Source organism: Salmo salar, chromosome 12, assembly GCF_965601325.2.
Source record: "Salmo salar chromosome 12, fSalSal1, whole genome shotgun sequence".
Lineage (NCBI taxonomy): Eukaryota > Metazoa > Chordata > Actinopteri > Salmoniformes > Salmonidae > Salmo > Salmo salar.
This window is the reverse complement of record NC_138302.1, coordinates 94,237,771-94,259,967: the sequence shown is the minus strand read 5'-3', so window position 1 is coordinate 94,259,967 and position 22,197 is coordinate 94,237,771. Positions and strand designations below refer to the sequence as shown.

Sequence of the window (22,197 nt, the reverse complement as noted above, 5' to 3'; positions counted from 1 at the left end):
AGTTTGTAAAATAAGAACGAATGTGACACAATCAGAAAAAGTTAGTTACCGTAAGTACTTAAGAACATGGGGCAGCTGAAATCAAATAATTGTATCATCCATCCGAGAGAAATCAATCAGCATATGGAAAAAAAAGATTTGATACACCGACACATTTATTCCAGCATGTGCGTGGTACTTATACCATGAAGCCCAAAATCAACCACTAGCCCCTCAACGTTTTTATCTCAATCTCTTCATTCAAAGACTCAATCATGGACACTTACTGACAGTTGTGGCTGCTTTGTATGATGTATTGCTGTCTCTAATTTCTTGACCTTTGTGCTGTTGACTTTGCCCAATAATGTTTGTACCATGTTGTCATGTGTTGCTATCATGCTGCCTTGTTATGTTGTCTTAGGTCTCTCTTTATGTAGTGTTGTGTCTCTCTTGTTCTGATGTGTGGTTTGTCCTATATTTATATATATATATTTTTTTTTAAATCCCAGGACCCCGTCCCAGGACCCCGTTCCTGGTACAATCTAAGATAAATGCCCTCAATCTCACACAAATTATCAAGGAACCTACCAGGTACAACCCTAAATCCATAACCATGGCACCCTCTTAGCTATCATCCTGACCAACTTGCCCTCTAAAAACATCTCTGCTGTCTTCAACCAGGATCTCAGCGATCACTGCATCATTGCCTGCGTGCGTAATGGGTCCGCGGTCAAATGACCACCCCTCATCACTGTCAAACGCTCCCTAAATGACTTCAGCGAGCATGCAATTCTAATCAACAAGGCCCAGGTATCCTGGAAGGATATTGACCTCATCCCGTCAGTAGTGGATGCCTTGTTGCTCTTCAAAAGTGCTTTCCTCTCCATCTTAAATAAGCATGCCCCATTAAACATTTTTAGAACTAAGAACAGATATAGCCCTTGATTCACTCCAGAATTAAATAAGCATGCCCCATTAAACATTTTTAGAACTAAGAACAGATATAAGCATGCCCCATTAAACATACTCAATTCTGGAGTGAATCAAGGGCTATATCTGTTCTTAGTTCTAAAAATGTTTAATGGGGCATGCTTATATCTGTTCTTAGTTCTAAAAATGTTTAATGGGGCATGCTTATTTAATTCTGGAGTGAATCAATTTATATTAGCTAGCTAACCTGCCCCCGCATCTGCGTTAAGACGTCGACGATGGGTATGACGTATGGTATAATGGGCTGTACAGACGTCACTCCGTCGGTCGACGTGTGAGCATGTGCGGAGTCTGATTTTTTGGAGCAATGCGTACTTTTGCTCACGTCGCTGTTGCGTTCCACCACAGAAAAATGAGACATATTTCACCTCATGTATAAATGTGAAGTTTCTGGTGCCGAAAATCTCCCCTCATCACTGTCAAACGCTCCCTAAATGACTTCAGCGAGCATGCCTTTCTAATCGACCTGGCCCAGGTATCCTGGAAGGATATTGACCTCATCCCGTCAGTAGTGGATGCCTTGTTGCTCTTCAAAAGTGCTTTCCTCTCCATCTTAAATAAGCATGCCCCATTAAACATTTTTAGAACTAAGAACAGATATAGCCCTTGATTCACTCCAGAATTGAGTACCCTTGACCAGCACAAAAACATCCTGTGGCTTTCTGCATTAGCATCGAATAGCCCCCGAGATAGGAAACTTATCAGGGAAGTTAGGAACCAATATACTCAGTCAGTTAGGAAAGCTAAGGCTAGCTTTTTCAAACAGAAATTTGCATCCTGTAGCACTAATTCCAAAAAGTTTTGGGACACTGTAAAGCCCATGGAGAATAAGAGCACCCAGCTGCCAACTGCACTGAGGATAGGAAACACTGTCACCACCGATAAATCTCCAATAATAGATCATTTCAATAAGCATTTTTCCACGGCTGGCCATGCTTTCCACCTGGCTACCCCTACCCCAGCCAACATCTCAGTACCCCCTGCAGCAACTTGCCCAAACCCCACACCCCCACTTCTCTTTCACCCAAATCCAGACAGCTGATGTTCTGAAAGAACTGCAAAATCTGGATCCTACAAATCAGCTGGGCTAGACGGGCTAGACAATATGGACCCTCTCTTTCTAAAATGATCCTCCGAAATTGTTGCAACCCCTATTACTAGCCTATTCAACCTATTTCGTATCGTCTGAGATCCCCAAAGATTGGAAAGCTGCCGCGGTCATCCCCCTCTTCAAAGGGGGAGACACTCTAGACCCAAACTATGATAGACCTATATCCATCCTGCCCTGCCTTTCTAAAATCCTCGAAAGCCACATTAATAAACAGATCATCGAATCCCACCGTATCTTCTCCACTATGCAATTTGGTTTCCGAGCTGGTCACGGGTGCACTTCAGCCACGCCCAAGGTCCTAAATGATATTATAACCACCATCGATAAAAGACAGTACTGTACAGCCGTATTCATCGACCTGGCCAAGGCTTTCGACTCTGTCAATCACCACATTCTTATTGGCAGACTCAATAGCCTTGGCTTCTCAAATGACTGCCTCGCCTGGTTCACCAACCACTTCTCAGATAGTGTTCAGTGTGTCAAATCGGAGGGCCTGTTGTCCGGACCTCTGGCAGTCTCTATGGGGGTGCCACAGCATTCAATTCTCGGGCCGACTCTTCTCTGTATATATCAATGATGTCGCTCTTGCTGCTGGTGATTCTCTGATCCACCTCTACGCAGACGACACCATTCTGTATACATCTGGCCCTTCTTTGTACACTGTGCTAACAAACCTCCAAATGAGCTTCAACGCCATACAACACTCCTTCTGTGGCCTCCAACTGCTTTTAAATGCTAGTAAACTAAGTGCATGCTCTCCAACCGATTGCTGTCCGCACCCTCCCACCCGACTAGCATCACTACTCTGGACGGTTCTGACCTAGAATATGTGGACAACTACAAATACCTAGGTGTCTGGTTAGACTGTAAACTCTCCTTCCAGACTCACATTAAGCATCTCCAATCCAAAATTAAATCTAGAATCAGCTTTCTATTTCGCAACAAAGGCTCCTTCACTCATGCCGCCAAACATACCCTCGTAGAACTGACAATCCACCCGATTCTTGACTTCGGCAATGTTATTTACAAAATAGCCCACAACACTCTACTCAGTAAACTGGATGTAGTCTATCACAATGCCGTCCGTTTTATCACCAAAGCCCCATATAATACCCACCACTGCAACCTGTATGCTCTCGTTGGCTGGCCCTCACTACATATCTGTCGCCAAACCCACTGGCTCCAGGTCATCTATAAGTCTTTGCTAGGTAAAGCCCCGCCTTATCTCAGCTCACTGGTCACCATCGCAACACCCATCCGTAGCACGCGCTCCAGCAGGTATATTGCACTGGTCATCCCCAAAGCCAACACTTACTTTGGCCGCCTTTCCTTCCAGTTCTCTGCTGCCAATGACTGGAACGAATTGCAAAAATCTCTGAAGCTAGAGTCTCCCTCTCTAACTAAGAATCAGCTGTCAGAGCAGCTTACCAATCACTGTACCTGTACACTGGCAATCTGTAAATAGTACACGCGACTGCCTCATCCCCATATTATGACTTACCCTCTTGCTCTTTTGCACCCCATCATCTGCACATCTATCACTCCAGTATTAATGCTAAATTCTAAATATTTTCACCTCTGAGGCCTATTTATTGCCTACCTCCCTACATTTGCACACACTGTACATAGATTTTTCTACTTTCCTTTTGTGTTATTGACTGTACGTTTGTTTATGTGTAACTCTGTGTTGTTGCTTTTGTCGCACTGCTTTGCTTTATCTTGGCCAGGTCGCAGTTGTAAATGAGAACTTGTTCTCAACTGGCCTACCTGGTTAAATAAAAGGTGAAATAAAAATACATAAAAAAGGCCATCATTGTAAATAAGAATTTGTTCTTAACTGAGTTGCCTAGTTAAATAAAGATTACATAAAAAAAATTAAAACTGTAGATAGGTTTGGGTAGTTTATCTTGACTTGGGATTTAGGGACTCTGCTGTGTCAGTGAAGTTGTTTAACTGTACATTTAGGTTCAGTCGGAGTTGATTTGTTCACTCGAACAGCTAATAATCATGCAAACAAACATCTTATTCTAGTGCCGGCCATGTCTCGGCTAGTATGCCTATATATGGAGAAATGAACAAAGACAGCGTAGTCAGTTACTAGTTTATTAAAAAATAACATTTAGTACACAATGATACAACACTGTACAGTAATGTGTGTGGGAGCAGCGGTTTGCCAGAATAGACTGTGGGAAAGAGACTGGAGGGATGTCGGTCGAGTTAGACGGCCTACTGTAGTAGCCTCAGTCCTGAGAGGTGATAAAGGCCCCGTCTTGTGACAACCACAAGCCCCTATTGCCCAAGACACTTGGCCTAAGTGATGGGGCTGTGGTTTGTATCTGGTATGGGCCATAGGCCTACTGCATGTTCATGAGCATTGGTCTCAGCTGGGCACTGCTCAAATGATCTGATATAAACTTCTAAAGGGATAGATTTAAATTAAGTCTACTCCTGGATTAAATGCATTCACAATATACACTAAAGTGCTTTTTATTCCAGGAGAAACCTTGATCTGGGTCTGAAAAAATGTATTTTACACTTCCAAACAACTGGCCACCATTACTAGATATTTAGTATAGTGAATATATGTGCAGCAGCACCTAGCTCAGGACCAATCCTCTTGAAACAAGCAGCACAGACACATACAGGGTAAAATACTGTATGACTCAGCTGAGGAATCGGTCTTTCTCTGCACCGTGTTGGTTAAATACTGTAGTAGTGCAGGTCATAGGACACATAAACCCTATCTGCAGCAGAGGTGGGGGATAGATAGTGGTCATACACAGAATGATCATCACCAAGGTCAAATTTATCTTGCAGAATAGCAGTCTCAGTGTTGACTCCTCTGTGATAATAGTATGTTTTTATTGTATCAGTTACAAGTTGACTGAAATTCAGGTGGCAGTATACAGTTCTGCAACCGTGACTAATGCCTTGATCAGACCGACAGCACCATTGCATATCATTTTGCGTTGCTACGCAAACACACTGAATGCGTATCTCTACCATACAATTTGACGTTGGATATATCCAACGCATGCACCACACAGAATGCAATGCAGCGTTCTATTGGAAATGTACACTGAACAAAAATATAAAAAACTAACACATAAAGTGTCAGTCCCATATTTCATGACCGGAAATAAAAGATGCCAGAAATGTTTCATAAGCACAAAAAGCGTATTTCTCTCAAATGTTTTGCACAAATTTGTTTACATCCCTGTTATTGAGCATTTCTTGTTTACCAAGATAAACCATCCACCTGACAGGTGAGGAATATCAACAAGCCGATCATGACACAGGTGCACCCTGTGCTGGGGACAATAAAAGGCCACTCTAAAATGTGCAGTTTTGTCACACAACAGAATGCCACAGACATCTCAAGTTGAGGGAGCACGCAATTGGCATGCCGACTGCAGGAATGTCCACCAAAGCTGTTGCCAGAGAATTTAATGTTAATTTCTCTACCATAAGCCGCCTCCAACGTTGTTTTAGAGAATTTGGCAGTATGTCCAACCGGCCTCAGAACCACAGATCAAGTGTAACCACGCCAGCCCTGAACCTCCACATCCAACTTCTTCACTTGCTGCATTGTCTGTGACCAGCCACCCGGACAGCTGATGAAACTAAGGGATATGTGTGTGTATAATAAAGCACCTTTGTAGGAAAACTCATTCTGACTGGCTGGCCCTGGCTCCCCAGTGGGTGGGCCTATGCCCTCCAAGGCCCAACCATGGCTGTGCCCCTGCCCATTCATGTGAAATCCATAGATTAGAGCCTAATGAATTTATTTCAATTGACTGATTTCATTATATGAACTGAGTAAAATAGTTGAAATTGTTGCGTTTATATTTTTGTTCAGAATACTTCTGGTGTACCAAAATGCAATGACGCTGTTGGTGTGATTGACTGAGAGGCAATGCTTCTTTAACATTGGGTATATCAGAGATGCTTTAGGTGGCTAACCGTACAGAAACATAGCCCTGCCTGCTGTATTCTATTGCTAAACCTAATGCCCACCCCTGACCTCACCCGAACTAACAATGGCTAATATGTCTACTTTATATCCATATTTGGAAACTCAAAGAATGGACAACTGTTTATAAACAATACCCATACGGTTAGCCAGTGTTGATAAAAAACACAAACAAAAACAGCTTACGAATGAAAGCCAGGTGATTCAGGAAATCAGATGTCAGGGTGTCAGAAGAAGCTGTGATATACTTTATCAAAAATAAATAAAATTCTAAAACAAACATTGCTTTTAGAAACTTGAAATTGGTGTAAATTGGCCCGGTGCAAATCATCTGGGGCAAGACCACGTTTTGGAACGCTGCATTGTTGCAATCCTGAATGCACTCCGTTCAAGGCGCATAGCGGAAGACTTCATTATCATCATGCTATCAAGCTTATTACTAAAATACTAAATAATTAGGAAATACTAGCTAATAACGCAAGTACAAAAAGAAAAAAATGGACACATACTAAATTGACTATACTGCAATACAAATCCTATTGAATGAGAGAGACTATGGCATGGAGAGAGAACTTTTACTTAGGAGAGATAAAACATTCTAAGAAAGTCACAGAATAGCTCAGAGTGAGAAAAAACAAGCCTAGTCTTAGTGGCAGCAATTTTAGCTTTTTAAAAATGTCCCAAAATCAGCAATTCATTCATACACCGAGACTCAGTCGTTCATTAACAACAACCACCAGCGGTGGCGTCTCCCTCATCTCACTGCCCCGAGAAGTAGGTGCCCTCGCGGCTGTGGGTCTGGAGGTGACGTTTGATTTTGTCAGAGCGGCTGAAACACTTGCCACACACGGGGCAGCTGTAGGGTTTCTCTCCTGTGTGGATACGCATGTGGACCTTCAGATGGGCCATCTGGGTAAATCCTTTTCCACAGCTCTGGCAGCGGTACGGCTTCTCTCCAGTGTGACTCCTGGCATGCTCCTGGAGCCTGCCGGAGGAGCTGCAGCACTTTCCACACACCCCGCAGCGATACGGCTTTTCTCGGGTGTGCACCTGGACGTGGACATGCAGGTGTCCGACATGGCTGAATGTCTCCCCGCACACCCTGCAGCAGAACGACGACACGTGCACCTGGAGAGGAGATTTTCCACACTCTGCGGCCGCGGTGGAATTAGCGCCCTGGTTGCCTAAGTGGGAGCCCTGACCTCTGCTCCCGCCGGCTCGTCCTTTAGACGCCGACATCTGTCCTCCGTTCTCCACCCCGATGATGTCAATGTTCTCGTTGGAGCAGTTGGGGTTGACCGTGGCCAGGGGCTGTGGGCCGCTGTTGGATGAAGACGACGATGAGCCTCTGTGGGACCCTTCTGATTTGACGTGCCTGGATGAGCTTCTGGGACCAGGCTCCCTCTCTCTGTTCTCCACAGACGGGTTCTGGGGCAGGTTGGAGGAGTTGGGAGGGTCCTGGGGGTATTCGTTGCTGACACGGGGAGGGGTGAACATGGACTCTGGGGTGCTGCAGGAGCCGTGGCCGCGAAGCTGATCGTCCCCCTGGCTGTACCTGAGTTCCCGTTTCTCCTTGATCAGGATGGGGATGCGCTCCTCGTGGCCCATACTGGGGCTCCACTCCCGGCGGGGATGCTCGCCATCCTCCTCCTCCAATAGTGCCATGGACTGACGGTCTGGATGGAAGAGTGGGAGGGACGTGGCAGTCAGATATGATTTACGATCGCGGAAAAATACGATAAACCAAACTTTATATAACGTTATCACAGGAACCCGATTTCAGAAATCAATCAGCAAGACAGATGGCTGAAAATCGGAGTCTAAATCGCAACAACTAGCTAGCTAAGGAACAAAGGTGGCTAACTAGCTAGCTGAGTTAGCTAGCGCTAACATTATTAGCTAACGTTAGCCTTCTGAAAAACATGTTACCTGGCTACTCTCGAAGCGTTAATACAGTGTAATATATATATATTAAAAAATCAAGGGGCCTTTCGCTAGTTACACAGCTATGCATGCATATAACAACACTTTAGTGACCAATTTGGTTTCCTAGCGTGCGGCTTCCGTGCTAATTTTAGCATGGTAGCTACTGACCTGGCCATATTTCAATCCCAGCGTCTCGAAGCCTACGTCTCAGATGGTCGTTCTCCCTCTCCCTGAGCGCAATCTCCTCTTGGTATTCCAAAATCGTGTCTTCGACAGATTTATAGATCTCCTGGGCAGCGAGCATAAGCCGCTCGGTCAAAAATACATTTAAAAACTGCAATTTAGTCATTTTCGGGTGTCGTAGCTAGCTACAAGGGCTTTCGCTATCATCCAAAATGGACCTAAAAGATGCTCTCGTTGATCACGTGATAGGGAATGCCCGCGGTTACCGTAATAACAGGAAAACGTGAGACCCTAAATATGATAGGGCCAAACCCAAACATCATGTTCAGCACTCAAGAAATGCTGAAAATGAATGCATTGTACACGTTAATCCATATTTTTCATTACTGTACAGGGTGTTCTTATAGAAGACAGCACCACAGTAAATATTTTGAAATGGTTTATGTAGGTTAAAAAGGGCTTGTTAATTTTGGGGCACATACCACAGGCTACAAAAGTGAATACCAATGAGTGAGCTTTGAGTGGTATACCCAGGTGAATTTTGCATACAAAATACAGCCAACTCCTTATGCAGTGCCTGGAAAAGTGTTTACCATCTTCCCCACATTGAAATAACATATGGATCCTCTCATGATTTGTGGGTCTGTGTATCTAGAACACACCAAGTGACTTGAGACTGTTTTCTATAGACTGGTGCACTTAACCAATGTGCACTTATCAGGGATCGACTGAATTTGTTTTTTAGCTGAGCAAAAAAGCATCTTACCATGCAAGACCTGTCCAGCAATTAGAGGCAAAATATGATACATGTTAGAGGTTCTAGCCTGTAAAAGAAAACAGTCTGTTTTACATCTTTAATGTAGTTTATGATTTGAGACAATACAGGGAAGAAAGGGAGGAGAAATTATATACACCACAGGAGGGTGGTGGCACCTTAATTGGGGAGGACGGGCTCGTGGTAATGGCTGGAGGGGAATATGAGGATTGGTATCAATTACATCCAACACAATGTTTGATGCCATTCCATTCACCCCGGTCCAGACTTATATGAGTCGTTCTCCCCTCAGCCTCCACTGACGTACAGCTGAGTGTAGGAGTTGGGGAGATGTGTGTCTTACACACAACTTTATTTATTTGCTGTCCCCACATAACCTTTTCATCATCCCACCTAGCTATCTTAAGATGAATGCATTAACTGTAAGTCGCTCTGGCTAAGAGTGTCTTCTAAATGACTAAAATGTAAATATGAATGTAATGAATGTAAATGTCACACACCCTTGACATCTTTGTGTTTCCTCTGCATGTGTACTTTGAGGTTCGACCTCTGGTTGAAACAGTGACCACAGACATTACAGAGGTAGGGTCTCTCGCCGGTGTGTATTAGCTGGTGTGTTTTTAACTTGCTGGCGGTAAGAAAACACTTTCCACACAACGTACAGCAGTGGGGTTTTTCCTGCGTGTGAGCCATGCGCGTGTGTTGTTTCAAACGACTCATGTAACGGAAAGTCTTCCCACAGTCTTTACAAATAAACAATTTCTTTACAACCTGAATGACCAGAGGTGATATCTGATGAGATAAGACGACGGCTTGGTTCTGTGCGATTTGGAAGGGCTGCGCGGTCTGTGCCAGGAGAAGGGGTATGGGTGAGGAGGGTAAGGGCTTGGGCTGGATCTGGGGCAATGTTTTGGATGGGCCAAGATCATTGTCTTTGCTGCAACAGTGAGTGGTGGGTGTAGGTGTCAATTCTGTTGTTCCAGTCTCCTGAAGCTGCTCTTCCCCCTGACTGGTCCTTGCTTCTTGCTTCTTCCCCAGACTGGGGCTCGACTCCTGCTCACAATGCTGCTGCAGCTTTGGGGGAGCTACTGCTACAGAGACAGTGCGGGTGATCTGTCGTAGACCTGCAGTTATGGATGGTTGACAAAATAACATCTCAGACAGACCCCTTGTTGGTAAAAAAAACAATTCTAAAGCGGACGTGCGTGCACTGCACATGTCACAACTCCCCCTAAACACAAGTACAGTTACTAGTTCACACCCTGATATATGCTCTTTTAGATAGAAATATGGCTTCAATTTCCAATAATGAAAAGGTGCATTATTATGCCCTACAAACCTCGTTTTACGTTCACTTTTCTCGGTCTGTTAGCATTTAACTGCTTCCGTAGAAATTCATTCTCTCTCTTTACGTAAGTGATCTCTGCTTGGTATTCTGCAAACGTTTCTTCTACCATTTTATATATATCCTGTGCAGCTGACGTTAATCGTTCAGTGAGAAACAAACTTAGCAACTCTAATTTGGCCATTTTTGCGAAAAGAAACGCACACTAGCAGCCAGCTAACGTTAGCTAGTTGTTTACGATTGAAAGTCTTCTTCTCCGGTTCAGGGCGCACCCAACAACAATCAAGTTGGCGCATTATCGCCACCTTCTGGGACTGGAGTGAAACAAAGGTAACAACAGCAAAGACAACAGTTTCTTTGAGACCAAGTCGACTATCTAAACTCAGCAAAAAAAAGAAACATCCCTTTTTCAGGACCCTGTCTTTCAAAGATAATTTGTAAAAATCCAAATAACTTCACAGATCTTCATTGTAAAGGGTTTAAACAGTTTTTCCCCATACTTGTACAATGAACATGCACCCGTGGAACGGTCGTTAAGACACTACCAGCTTACAGACGGTAGGCAATTAAGGTCACAGTTATGAAAACTTAGGACACTAAAGAGGCCTTTCTACTGACTCTGAAAAACACCAAAAGAAAGATGCTCAGGGTCCCTGCTCAGCTGCGTGAATGTGCCTTAGGCATGAGGACTACAGATGTGGCCAGGGCAATAAATTGCCATGTCCGTACTGTGAAAAGCCTAAGACAGTGCTACAGGGAGACAGGACGGACAGCTGATCGTCCTCGCATTGGCAGACCACGTGTAACACGTGCACAGGATCGGTACATCCGAACATCACACCTGCGGGACAGGTACAGGATGGCAACAACTGCCCGAGTTACACCAGGAACGCACAATCCCTCCATCAGCGCTCAGACTGTCCGCAATAGGCTGAGAGAGGCTGGACTGAGGGCTTGTAGACCTGTTGTAAGGCAGATCCTCACCAAACATCACCGTCAACAACATCGCCTATGGGCACAAACCCACCGTCGCTGGACCAGACAGGACTTGCAAAAAGTGCTCTTCATTGACGAGTAGCGGTTTTGTCTCACCAGGGGTGATGGTCGGATTAGCGTTTATCGTCGAAGGAATGAGCGTTACATCGAGGCCTGTACTCTGGAGAGGGATCGATGTGGAGGAGGAACGTCCATCATGGTCTGGGGCGGTGTGTCACAGCATTATCGGACTGAGCTTGTTGTCATTGCAGGCAATCTCAACACTGTGCGCTACAGGGAAGACTTCCACCTCCCTCATGTGGTACCCTTCCTGCAGGCTCATCCTGACATGACCCTCCAGCATGACAATGCCACCAGCCATACTGCTCGTTCTGTGCGTGATTTCCTGCAAGACAGGAATGTCAGTGTTCTGCCATGGCCAGCGAAGAGCTCGGATCTCAATCCCATTGAGCACGTCTGGGACCTGTTGGATCGGAGGGTGAGGGCTAGGGCCATTCCACCAGAAATGTCCGGGAACTTGCCTTGGTGGAAGAGTGGGGTAACATCTCACAGCAAGAACTGGCAAATCTGGTGCAGTCCATGAGGAGGAGATGCACTGCAGTACTTAATGCAGCTGGTGGCCACACCAGATACTGACTGTTACTCTTGATTTTGATCCCCCCTTTGTTCAGGGACACATTATTCAATTTCTGTTAGTCACATGTCTGTGGAACTTGTTCAGTTTATGTCTCAGTTGTTGAATCTTATGTTCATACAAATATTTACACGTTAAGTTTGCTGAAAATAAACACAGTTGACAGTGAGAGGACGTTTCATTTTTTGCTGAGTTTAGTATGCGCGCTATATGATCTCAATAACATGCCTTTAGAAAAAAAACATTCAGTTCTCATACATCTTAAGGTTTAACCAACAGTAAGACTACATGGAGGAGGAGCAAAACCTATTCAGTGAATATGCATTCTCATTATTATGAGAAGTGTGTCCCTTCTGTGGTTGAAAAACAGTACAAAATATTTTATGTTATCCTCTGGAAGCTACCATACACAATACTTTTTAACCAAAACATAAAGAAATGAATCAATCTGTAACTGTGAGACTAACACATTTTAGTGACCAGTCGGCAGTCTCATAACAATTTGGGACAGACAAGTTGACCACATGCTGTCGACTCCTCTTTGTGAAAATGACATACTGTGAAATGTTGGAGAGTCAGTCTAAGTCCATTAGCGATGTTTTCAAACTGCTAATTCACAATGCATTTAAACAAGAGAAGTGACTTTAGGGGCATGTCTTTGTCTTGTAAAAGGTGTCAGAACAGTCCACTTTTCCAACTTCTAAGGCAGGTTGTGGGTTCTCCCTTTAGTAAATGTTCATATGTGTTGTGAGGGGGGGGGGATCTAAGCTTTGGTGTCTCTCCATTGGACCAGCATTTTAGAGATCCTACTCCGACAAAGCCTTTTCTGCACTCTGTGGACTCTCTGCACTCTGTGGACTCTCTACTGCGTAAGCCATTTTGTGAGTTTTCATGTGAGTCTTGCGGGATGAGGACTGACTGAAGCATCTGCCACAGACGTTGCAGCGATACGGTTTCTCTCCAGTGTGAGTTAGTAGGTGACATTTTAAAGCACCTAACAATCTAAAGCATTTTCCACACTCTCTGCACTTATACGGTTTCTCTCCTGTGTGAGTCCTCATGTGCCCTTTAAGAGTATTCTTCTCCCTGAAGCACATGCCACAATCTTCACACTGATACGGTTTCTCTCCAGTGTGAGTTAACTGGTGGAGTTTAACTTGTCTTTCTCCTGAGAAGCCTTTTCTGCACAAATGGCATTTATATGGCTTATCTCGTCCCTCTATGTGAAAGGACGTATGATGCTCTTTAAGGGCCTTGCCATGTCTGAAGGTTTTGCCACACACTTCGCACAGATGTGGCTTCTCCACATAGTGATAAATACTTATATGATATTTCAGCTCAGAATTCTTTGGGAAACATTTGCCACAAATATGACAAAAAGTTTTCATTAGACTGTGAGTTTGCAGGTGAATCGCCATGTTCTCTGCAGGCTCAAGGACCTTCCCACACAAACCACACAAACGGTTTTTCTCCGCTAAGTGCATCTGAACATGTCTTATCAAATGACGCGTGAAGTCAAACGATTGCCCACACACCTGGCAAGAACAAGGAACGTTGTAGTTGTGCAACGTAGTGCTTTCCACACCTCTGACTTCCTCACTTTGAGCTGCAGGGCTTTGCACATAGGGAAGTGTAAATATCATCAGGGGGGCATTCTGTTTAGACAACATGACAGTTTGGTTCTGTGCTGTTTGGAAGGGTTGGGCCAGGAGAAAGGTTGTGGGGAAGGGCTGAGGCTGGGGTTTGGGCTGAGGCTTGGGCTGGGGCTGATGTTGGGCCTGGGGCTGGGGCTGATGTTGGGCCTGAGGCTGGGACTGATGTTGGGCCTGAGGCTGGGACTGATGTTGGGCCTGAGGCTGGGACTGATGTTGGGCCTGAGGCTGGGACTGATGTTGGGCCTGAGGCTGGGGCTGATGTTGGGCCTGAGGCTGGGGCTGAGGCTGATGTTGAGCCTGAGGCTGGGGCTGAGGCTGATGTTGAGCCTGAGGCTGAGGCTGGGGTTTGGGCTTGGTCTGGCATTTGGATGGGCCCTGACCATGGTTTTTGCTCCTAAAGAGAGTGCTTGTGACTGTTGTGGACTCTGTCGGTCGAGAGTGTGGAAGCTCCTCTTCCCCCAGACTGGTCCTTGGTTCCTGGTTATTTTCAGTCGCTGTGGGCTCTGGGTCCTCCTGCTCCATTAAGGCAAGGGTAACAAAATCATTACTCAATAAATATTTCCATATTTTTGAAATCTATAACTCTGACAGTACTTCCCTCTGCTCTGCCATAAAATGACTGAATAAAAACCACCATGTGCCCTTCCTTGAGTCAATCCCACAAAGGGATGAGCACATTGGGGATAAATGTATCTCACAACCAGGACGCAACCTACCGTGCCTACTGAAAGTATTCACACACCTTGACTTCTTCCTCATGTTGTTGTGTTACAGCCTGAATTTGAAATGGATTTGACATCACTGGCCTACACACAATACCCCATAATGTCAAAGTGGAATTATGTTTATTTTTACAAATCAATTAAAAATGAAAAGCTGAACTGTCTTGAGTCAATAAGTATTCAACCCCTTTGTTTTGGCAAACCTAAAGTGCAGGAGTACGAATTTAAGTCACATAAGTTGCATGGACTCACTGTGTGCAATAATGTTTAACATGATTTTTGAATGACTACCTCATCCCTGTACCACACACATACAATTATCTATAAAAAGGTCCCTCAGTCGAGCAGTACATTTCAAACACAGACTCAACCACAAAGAGGTTTTACAATGCCTGGCAAAGGACACCCATTGGTAGGGTAGGAGAATCCATTTGAGCATGGTAAAGTTATTCATTACCCTTTGGATGGTGTATCAATACACCGTCATTAAAGATACAGGTGTCCTTCCTTAACTCAAGTTGCCAGAGAGAAAGGAAACCGCTCAAGGATTTCACCATGAGGCCAATGGTTACTTTAAAACAGTTTAATGGCTGTGACAGGATTTTAAAAAAAAAGAGGATGGATCCACAACATTGTAGTTACTCCACAATACTAACCTAATTAAGGCTGACCCCAATTATTCAACTGGTCAATACGCTGTTGGTCAAGAAGTGTATACACACACACACACACACACACACCACACACACACACACACACACACACACACAGTATATCACAAAAGTGAGTACACCCCTCACATTTTTGTAAATATTTGAGTATATCTTTTCATGTGACAACACTGAAGAAATTACACTTTGCTACAATGTAAAGTAGTGAGTGTACAGCTTGTATAACAGTGTAAATTTGCTGTCCCCTCAAAATAACTCACAGCCATTAATGTCTAAACCGCTGACAACAAAAGTGAGTACACCCCTAAGTGAAAATGTCTAAATTGGGCCCAATTAGCCATTTTCCCTCCCCGGTGTCATTGACTCGTTAGTGTTACAAGGTCTCAGGTGTGAATGGGGAGCAGGTGTGTTAAATTTGGTGTCATCTCTCTCACACTCCCTCATGCTGACTGGTCACTGGAAGTTCAACACGGCACCTCATGGCAAAGAACTCTCTGAGGATCTGAAAAAAAGAATTGTTGCTCTACATAAAGATGGCCTGGGCTATAAGAAGATTGCCAAGACCCTGAAACTGAGCTGCAGCACGGTGGCCAAGACCATACAGCGGTTTAACAGGACAGGTTCCACTCAGAACAGGCCTCGCCATGGTCGACCAAAGAGGTTGAGTGCACGTGCTCAGCGTCATATCCAGAGGTTGTCTTTGGGAAATAGACGTATGAGTGCTGCCAGCATTGCTGCAGAGGTTGAAGGGTTGGGGGGGGGTCAGCCTGTCAGTGCTCAGACCATACGCCGCACACTGCATCAAATTGGTCTGCATGGCTGTCGTCCCAGAAGGAAGCCTCTTCTAAAGATGATGCACAAGAAAGCCCGCAAACAGTTTGCTGAAGACAAGCAGACTAAGGACATGGATTACTGGAACCATGTCCTGTGGTCTGATGAGACCAAGATAAACTTATTTGGTTCAGATGGTGTCAAGCGTGTGTGGCGGCAACCAGGTGAGGAGTACAAAGACAAGTGTGTCTTGCCTACAGTCCAGCATGGTGGTGGGAGTGTCATGGTCTGGGGCTGCATGAGTGCTGCCGGCACTGGGGAGCTACAGTTCATTGAGGGAACCATGAATGCCAACATGTACTGTGACATACTGAAGCAGAGCATGATCCCCTCCCTTCGGAGACTGGGCCGCAGGGCAGTATTCCAACATGATAAGGACCCCAAACACACCTCCAAGACGACCACTGCCTTGCTAAAGAAGCTGAGGGTAAAGGTGATGGACTGGCCAAGCATGTCTCCAGACCTAAACCCTATTGAGCATCTGTGGGGCATCCTCAAACGGAAGGTGGAGGAGTGCAAGGTCTCTAACATCCACCAGCTCCGTGATGTCGTCATGGAGGAGTGGAAGAGGACTCCAGTGGCAACCTGTGAAGCTCTGGTGAACTCCATGCCCAAGAGGGTTAAGGCAGTGCTGGAAAATGATGGTGGCCACACTAAATATTGACACTTTGGGCCCAATTTGGATATTTTCACTTAGGGGTGTACTCACTTTTGTTGCCAGCGGTTTAGACATTAATGGCTGTGTGTTGTGTTATTTTGAGGGGACAGCAAATTTACACTGTTATACAAGCTGTACACTCACTACTTTACATTGTAGCAAAGTGTCATTTCTTCAGTGTTATCACATGAAAAGATTTACTCAAATATTTACAAAAATGTGAGGGGTGTACTCTTGAAGTCAGAAGTTTACATAAACTAGTTTTAATGACTCCAACCTAAGTGTTTCAACCACTCCACAAATTTCTTGTTATCAAACACTACGTTGACTGTGCCTTTGAAAATTCCAGAAAATGTCATGGCTTTAGAAGCTTCTGATAGGCTAATTGACATCACTTGAGTCAAATGGAGGTGTACCTGTGCATGAATTATAAGGCTACCTTCAAACTCAGTGCCTCCTTGCTTGACATCATGGGAAAAATCAAAAGAAATCAGCCAACACCTTTTGTAGACCTCCACAAGTCTGGTTCATCCTTGGGAGCAATTTCCAAACGCCCGAAGGTACCACGTTCATCTGTACAAACAATAGTATGCAAGTATAAACACCATGGGACCACGCAGCCGTCATACCGCTCAGGAAGGAGACGCGTTCTGTCTCCTAGAGATGAACATACTTTGGTGGGAAAGGTGCAAATCAATCCCAGAACAACAGCAAAGGACCTTGTGAAGATGCTGGAGGAAACCGGTACAAAAGTATCTATATCCACAGTAAAACGAGTCCTATATCGACATAACCTGAAAGGCCACTCAGCAAGGAAGAAGCCACTGCTCCAAAACCGCCATATACTTTATTTATTTTATCAATTTTAGAATGAGGCTGTAACGTAACAAATATGGAAAAAGTCAAGGGGTCAGAATACTTCCCGAAGGCACTGTATATATGGCACACCAGACACCAGTCTTATTTGCGCGCATCTCAGTGGACTAATCCATTTCCGAGTCCACGGGGATGGCACAGTCCAAGAAGTTGGGAAATGTGGCTGCACAATACATGTCTCTCACTCCAGAATGCACTCTCTCCTGACAATTTGTGCACATTCTTTGTTTCATAACTTCATTGTGAATTGTTTGCATTTGATTGTTAGTGTCTATCAATTTCCATTACCGTAAATTCCGGACTATAAACCGCAACTTTTTTCCCAGGCTTTGAACCTCGCGGCTTAAACAATGACGTGGCTAATATGGATTTTTCCCGCTTTCAATTTTTTTTTCTCAAAAAAAGAAAACGCATTCTGTGACATGCTCAGTTTTTTGGCGGCATGAAGCTTTCATTAGACCAATGAAATTGCCGAACGGGTTACGGTCAAAACTTTTTTGTTTACTGTTTAGATTCAATCGAGCGCTCTCAAACTTCCCATCATTCTGATTACGGTAGTCATTTTGCACCCTCATCATGGCAAAGACACGGAGAAATGCATATGATGCAGCTTTCAAGTTGAAGGCGATTGATCTGGCTGTCGGAAAAGGAAATAGAGCTGCTGCACGGGAGCTTGGTCTTAATGAGTCGATGATAAGACGTTGGAAACAGCAGCGTGAGGAATTGACTCAGTGCAAAAAGACAACTAAAGCTTACTGCTAATTATTCTTTTTTTGTTACAAGCCGTGTTTCGTTATAGCCTATTTATTTTTGTTACAAGCCGTGTTTCGTTAAAGCCTGTGTAAAGTTCATTTGTTTCAATGTACCGGTAGGCACCTGATTTATGTTCAAAATTATTTTTTTTTTAATTCAGTGGGTGCAGCTTATATTCAGGTGCGCTTAATAGTCCGGAAATTACGGTACATATATCCCTACTATTTTTTTACAGTAGTACATTTACCGTTAATTCCTAATCTACAAATGTTTGTTTGGTTACGGTAATGTCTGTTAATGCATTCAATACATTATTATTCCAGTGTTTTACCGTTCTCATTGCACAACTTAGGCTACACTTGTGAGAAACAACTTTTGGTTTATTTTATTCCATTTATGAGTTGTCAATTTAGTAATTGTCTTTTGTTTGGAGCGCTCCTGTCAATGTTGAGTAAGGACGCGCACCTGATTACGCATAGAAGTAGGCCTATAGGCTACCTGGACCAGGGTCGGAAATCCCGGGGGGGACGGGGGGGGGGGACACACGACCCCCCCATCCTGGGAAAAATATGATTTGTCCCCCCCAATATATCACTGAAACATAACTATGTAATTTAAATAATATTAATAATACGCAATGAAAGCAATTGTGCTGATTATAGACACTTAATAGCGCGTTTTTAAGTTTCAAAAGATTGCGACCCCCCCACCCTTTTCCTCACAATGGTTTGATCCACTGGCAAGGTAACAGAGGTCGTGTCTACTGTCTGAAAGGCACTCAATGAACGTAACTGATGTGAGGTTAATCCAGTCAATCGCGCACACACACTAGCTGAATATGCAGAGCTAGCGCGCAAATATTAACTATTAAGCTAGCTAGTAAATATTCCATTTATGTGGCCTCGTCAAAGATGGAATCTTTGCTATCGTCAATTTATTCCGAGATCAGCATGCAGATTATGTAAATTAGTGCTTCAAAGTCCCTGTGATAAGGTTAGCGATAAACTGAAGTCCAAACTGAACAGAACTACACTCTCTTCTACCATTGTCTTAAATATATTTAATGGTCTCGTTGCAAAAGCTAAATTGTCGCAAGGGAACTTTTATTTATTTATTTTATTTAACCCGGGTAGCAAAGATTATAGCAAACACCACTGAAACGGAATTGGTGCTCGCTTGCTTTGCAAATTCAGCTATTGTTGGAAGCCAGCCAATATGAAACAAACTATTAGAATTACAAAAGGTTGCAGCATATGTTGTGTAAATGGTGAACTCATACAGGTGTCAACTCTTGTCATTTTAATCCGTTTCACATTTGCTAGCTACCTTTTAGATCGAAGCCCAAATAGAATGATAAAAGATAAGATGATAGAAGCCCATCTCCTACTGTAAATAACCTACACCCTGTGTGTGTGTGTAGCCAGCCAGCCAGGTAGAAAAATGGCAGAAAAATAAAAGACGGACATCAGAGTATTTTTCAGTACACCAAAACGCAAAGTAAGAACCCTAATATCTCAAAGACTAGTTGATAAAATGTTCATAAGAAAGAAATGAAATTCTAATGGAAATGTTTCACAATGATGTCATTAGGCAGAGCAGGCAACAGATGGCACACAGACAGCAGAGTTGGGGACAGATATGCAGGGACAGACTGGCAGAGACGGAGTCTCAGGTAAGTTTGTTGAGTCTTTGTTTGGCAACATTATGAAAGGTTCTCAATTTTTTTGACTTGTAAAATAGGAACATAATTGGAAAATGCCATGGATACCCCCACTCGCAACTTAAACTGGTGACTGAACTAAGATTTGTTAAAGGCAATGGTATTGCTGTTGTAAGTAGTTGTGTAGTTTTGGGTACCGGTAGTTAGGAGTATGGCAAACACCTTATTTCTTTGGTTTCCTCAATATACATTTACCATATTACAATGTAGGCTATGTGTTACAGCACTACTTTTGGTGTCCCCCTCAGGAATTGCTCGAGAAAATTTCATGTAATTGTTGATATCAGATTTTCGCCCCTGACCTGGACTGCATGCAAATGTAGGCACAGAAATGTGCCCATTTGGGGATCTGATAGTATATCTGATTTTCTAATAATGACCTGTGGAGCTTCTCTTCACCTCAAACAGCAAGCAAACTAAATCTGTTTTTACATCCATTGAGGATCACAACAGTTCCTCAATGTGTTTGAAAAATCTTTCCAGCTCTCTCCCTTTTGATAACCACTTGTGAAAGGGGAAAATGTCATGCTCTGATCCAGTGGAAACGGAAAATAGGCCTAGTTGATTACTTCTTATGTGTAAATAGCCTACAGCTACAAAATGTGGAAAAAGTCAAGGTGTGAACACTTTCTGAAGACACTGTATAATCACAGCCGAGGTTGGGGGCAATTCCTTTTCGATTCAGAAAGTAAACCAAAGTGCAATTCCAATTGTTCAACCTAGAAAAGCACTGAAGACAATTGGAATTTCAGTCGAGGCCTAGTTCCTGAATTGACCGAAATTGAAATGGAAATGAATCCTACCATGATAGAAATAAATACTACACACCTGTCTGTCAGTATTTTCTGTGGATCTTCTTGGCGCTACTGAGTCGTAGTTGTGGTCTTCACCTGCAGAGGGAGTCCTGGTTACTTCTTCAGATGCCCTGACTCTTCTCAACAGATGAAGCATGCTTTGCTTAGTAACACAGACACCAAGTCTAGCAAACCTATTGAAGCACTTTTTCTTCTGAGCCTGGTGCATGATAAGAGAGTTCCGATACATGGGTGCACTCATCCTCCCGCAACGTACCTTGAGAAGAGTGGCTCCAGCCATGCCTATGGCAAACTTCTTTCTCTGTGTACGTTCTTTGGTCAGGGCAGAAACCCAAGTAGATGTGCTTGCGGACTCCAGAAACCTAAGGAACGTGGGTGCGGTTGTCTTCCATTCAGTAAAAACAGTGTCCCATCTGAAGGCTTCCAGAGAGGATGGACTGGTCTGTCTAAGTATGGAGTTGAATGGAACGCTAGTGAGCTCTTTGCATTCTTTGACGACTTGATTCAAAACCTCTTTAGTGACAAGGGAAGCCAAATCAGGAATTTCCATTATTGCCTTCGCTGCGCTGAAGAATTGTCCATTCAAAATGTCCTCCACAAGTTTCTCCATGGGTCCAGTAAGGATGTATTTAGATGGCACACTCACCTAAAATTAAAAAGGGGGAAATGTCAATACTAATCAATAAATATGTAACTTTTAAATGGCCCAGCAAGCATTTTCACCTGATACTTGCGACCAAACTATCAAAATTCAGTTATTTTCAATGGAAGGAGGTGACAAGACTGGAGGATTTGACGGTTGAATATTGTTCAACTTTATAGGTTATACATGATCACCGCACTACTGTGGTGCCATTGAAGGGGTACAGGACTTCAGAAACGAAGGTACACTAGCAACCTTAAAACACCTAACTAGAAACTTCAAGATGTTTAGAACCTTTAACACCCCGACTTCTCTCCAACATACAGCAGGTAATTAAAGGGGACAACACGTGTTTACCTGGCTTAGCTTCGAAGAAGCAGCATCATCAGACTGTGGATCCTGCTCCATATCTTCTTCCAGGTATACTGAGATTTCTGCAGGCTCAGGTTTGACGTTATCGTTGTTGGGATCTGGTGTGGCGTCTTCGTCTATGTTCTCGCTCTTTGGCACAACTATTAACGTTACGGTCAAATCTCGCGGGGTAACTTTACACGCGTCTGTCATTCTCTCTTGGGGAAATGGGGTGATACTAATCTCACTTTGTTGGGTGTCCCGAGTTCGCCATGCAAGAGAGTGACTCTCCCTCTGCTTCTGAGCACTTTCTCGAAATATACTGCCAATTTTCTCCACATCGCAAAAGCTTTTGTAGTACCTTTTGAGAAGTTTACGACACGTTTCGCAAATGATTTGTGGTAAGGCATCGTCCTGAGAAATTGGTCCAGTGAGGTCCTCCAATGCTGTGGTGTAGTCAAATGGTTTTAAACATTGACCTTCGAACTGACTGAAGAGATTGTGCACGTATATTCTATTGGAAATGTTTTGCCCACAAGCACGACATACGCCGACACAACAGGTTCTCTTTGGTCTCATCATGTTAGCTA

The 22,197-nt window shown here is 43.9% G+C and overlaps 1 protein-coding gene across 2 annotated transcripts; it reads right to left on the bottom strand.

Moving 5' to 3' along the window:
- Positions 1 to 4,169: 4,169 nt before the first annotated feature.
- LOC145859566 (uncharacterized) lies at positions 4,170 to 22,189 on the bottom strand. Of its 2 annotated transcripts, XR_014379806.1 has the most exons (4): positions 21,614 to 22,189; positions 20,627 to 21,259; positions 10,277 to 14,080; positions 9,003 to 10,061 (listed from the first exon to the last, which is right to left on the bottom strand). XR_014379806.1 is itself a non-coding variant. In XM_082959475.1 (3 exons), the coding sequence occupies exons 2-3, from the start codon at positions 8,326 to 8,328 to the stop codon at positions 6,813 to 6,815; spliced, it is 1,098 nt and encodes a 365-aa protein (XP_082815601.1). In that variant the 5' UTR covers positions 8,329 to 10,061; positions 10,277 to 12,723; the 3' UTR covers positions 4,170 to 6,812. The 2 variants fall into 2 exon arrangements, 1 of the variants encoding a protein (XP_082815601.1); XM_082959475.1 differs by lacking the exons at positions 20,627 to 21,259; positions 21,614 to 22,189 and adding an exon at positions 4,170 to 7,729 and having other exon boundaries at positions 8,148 to 10,061; positions 10,277 to 12,723.
- Between the last annotated feature and the right edge of the window lie 8 nt (positions 22,190 to 22,197).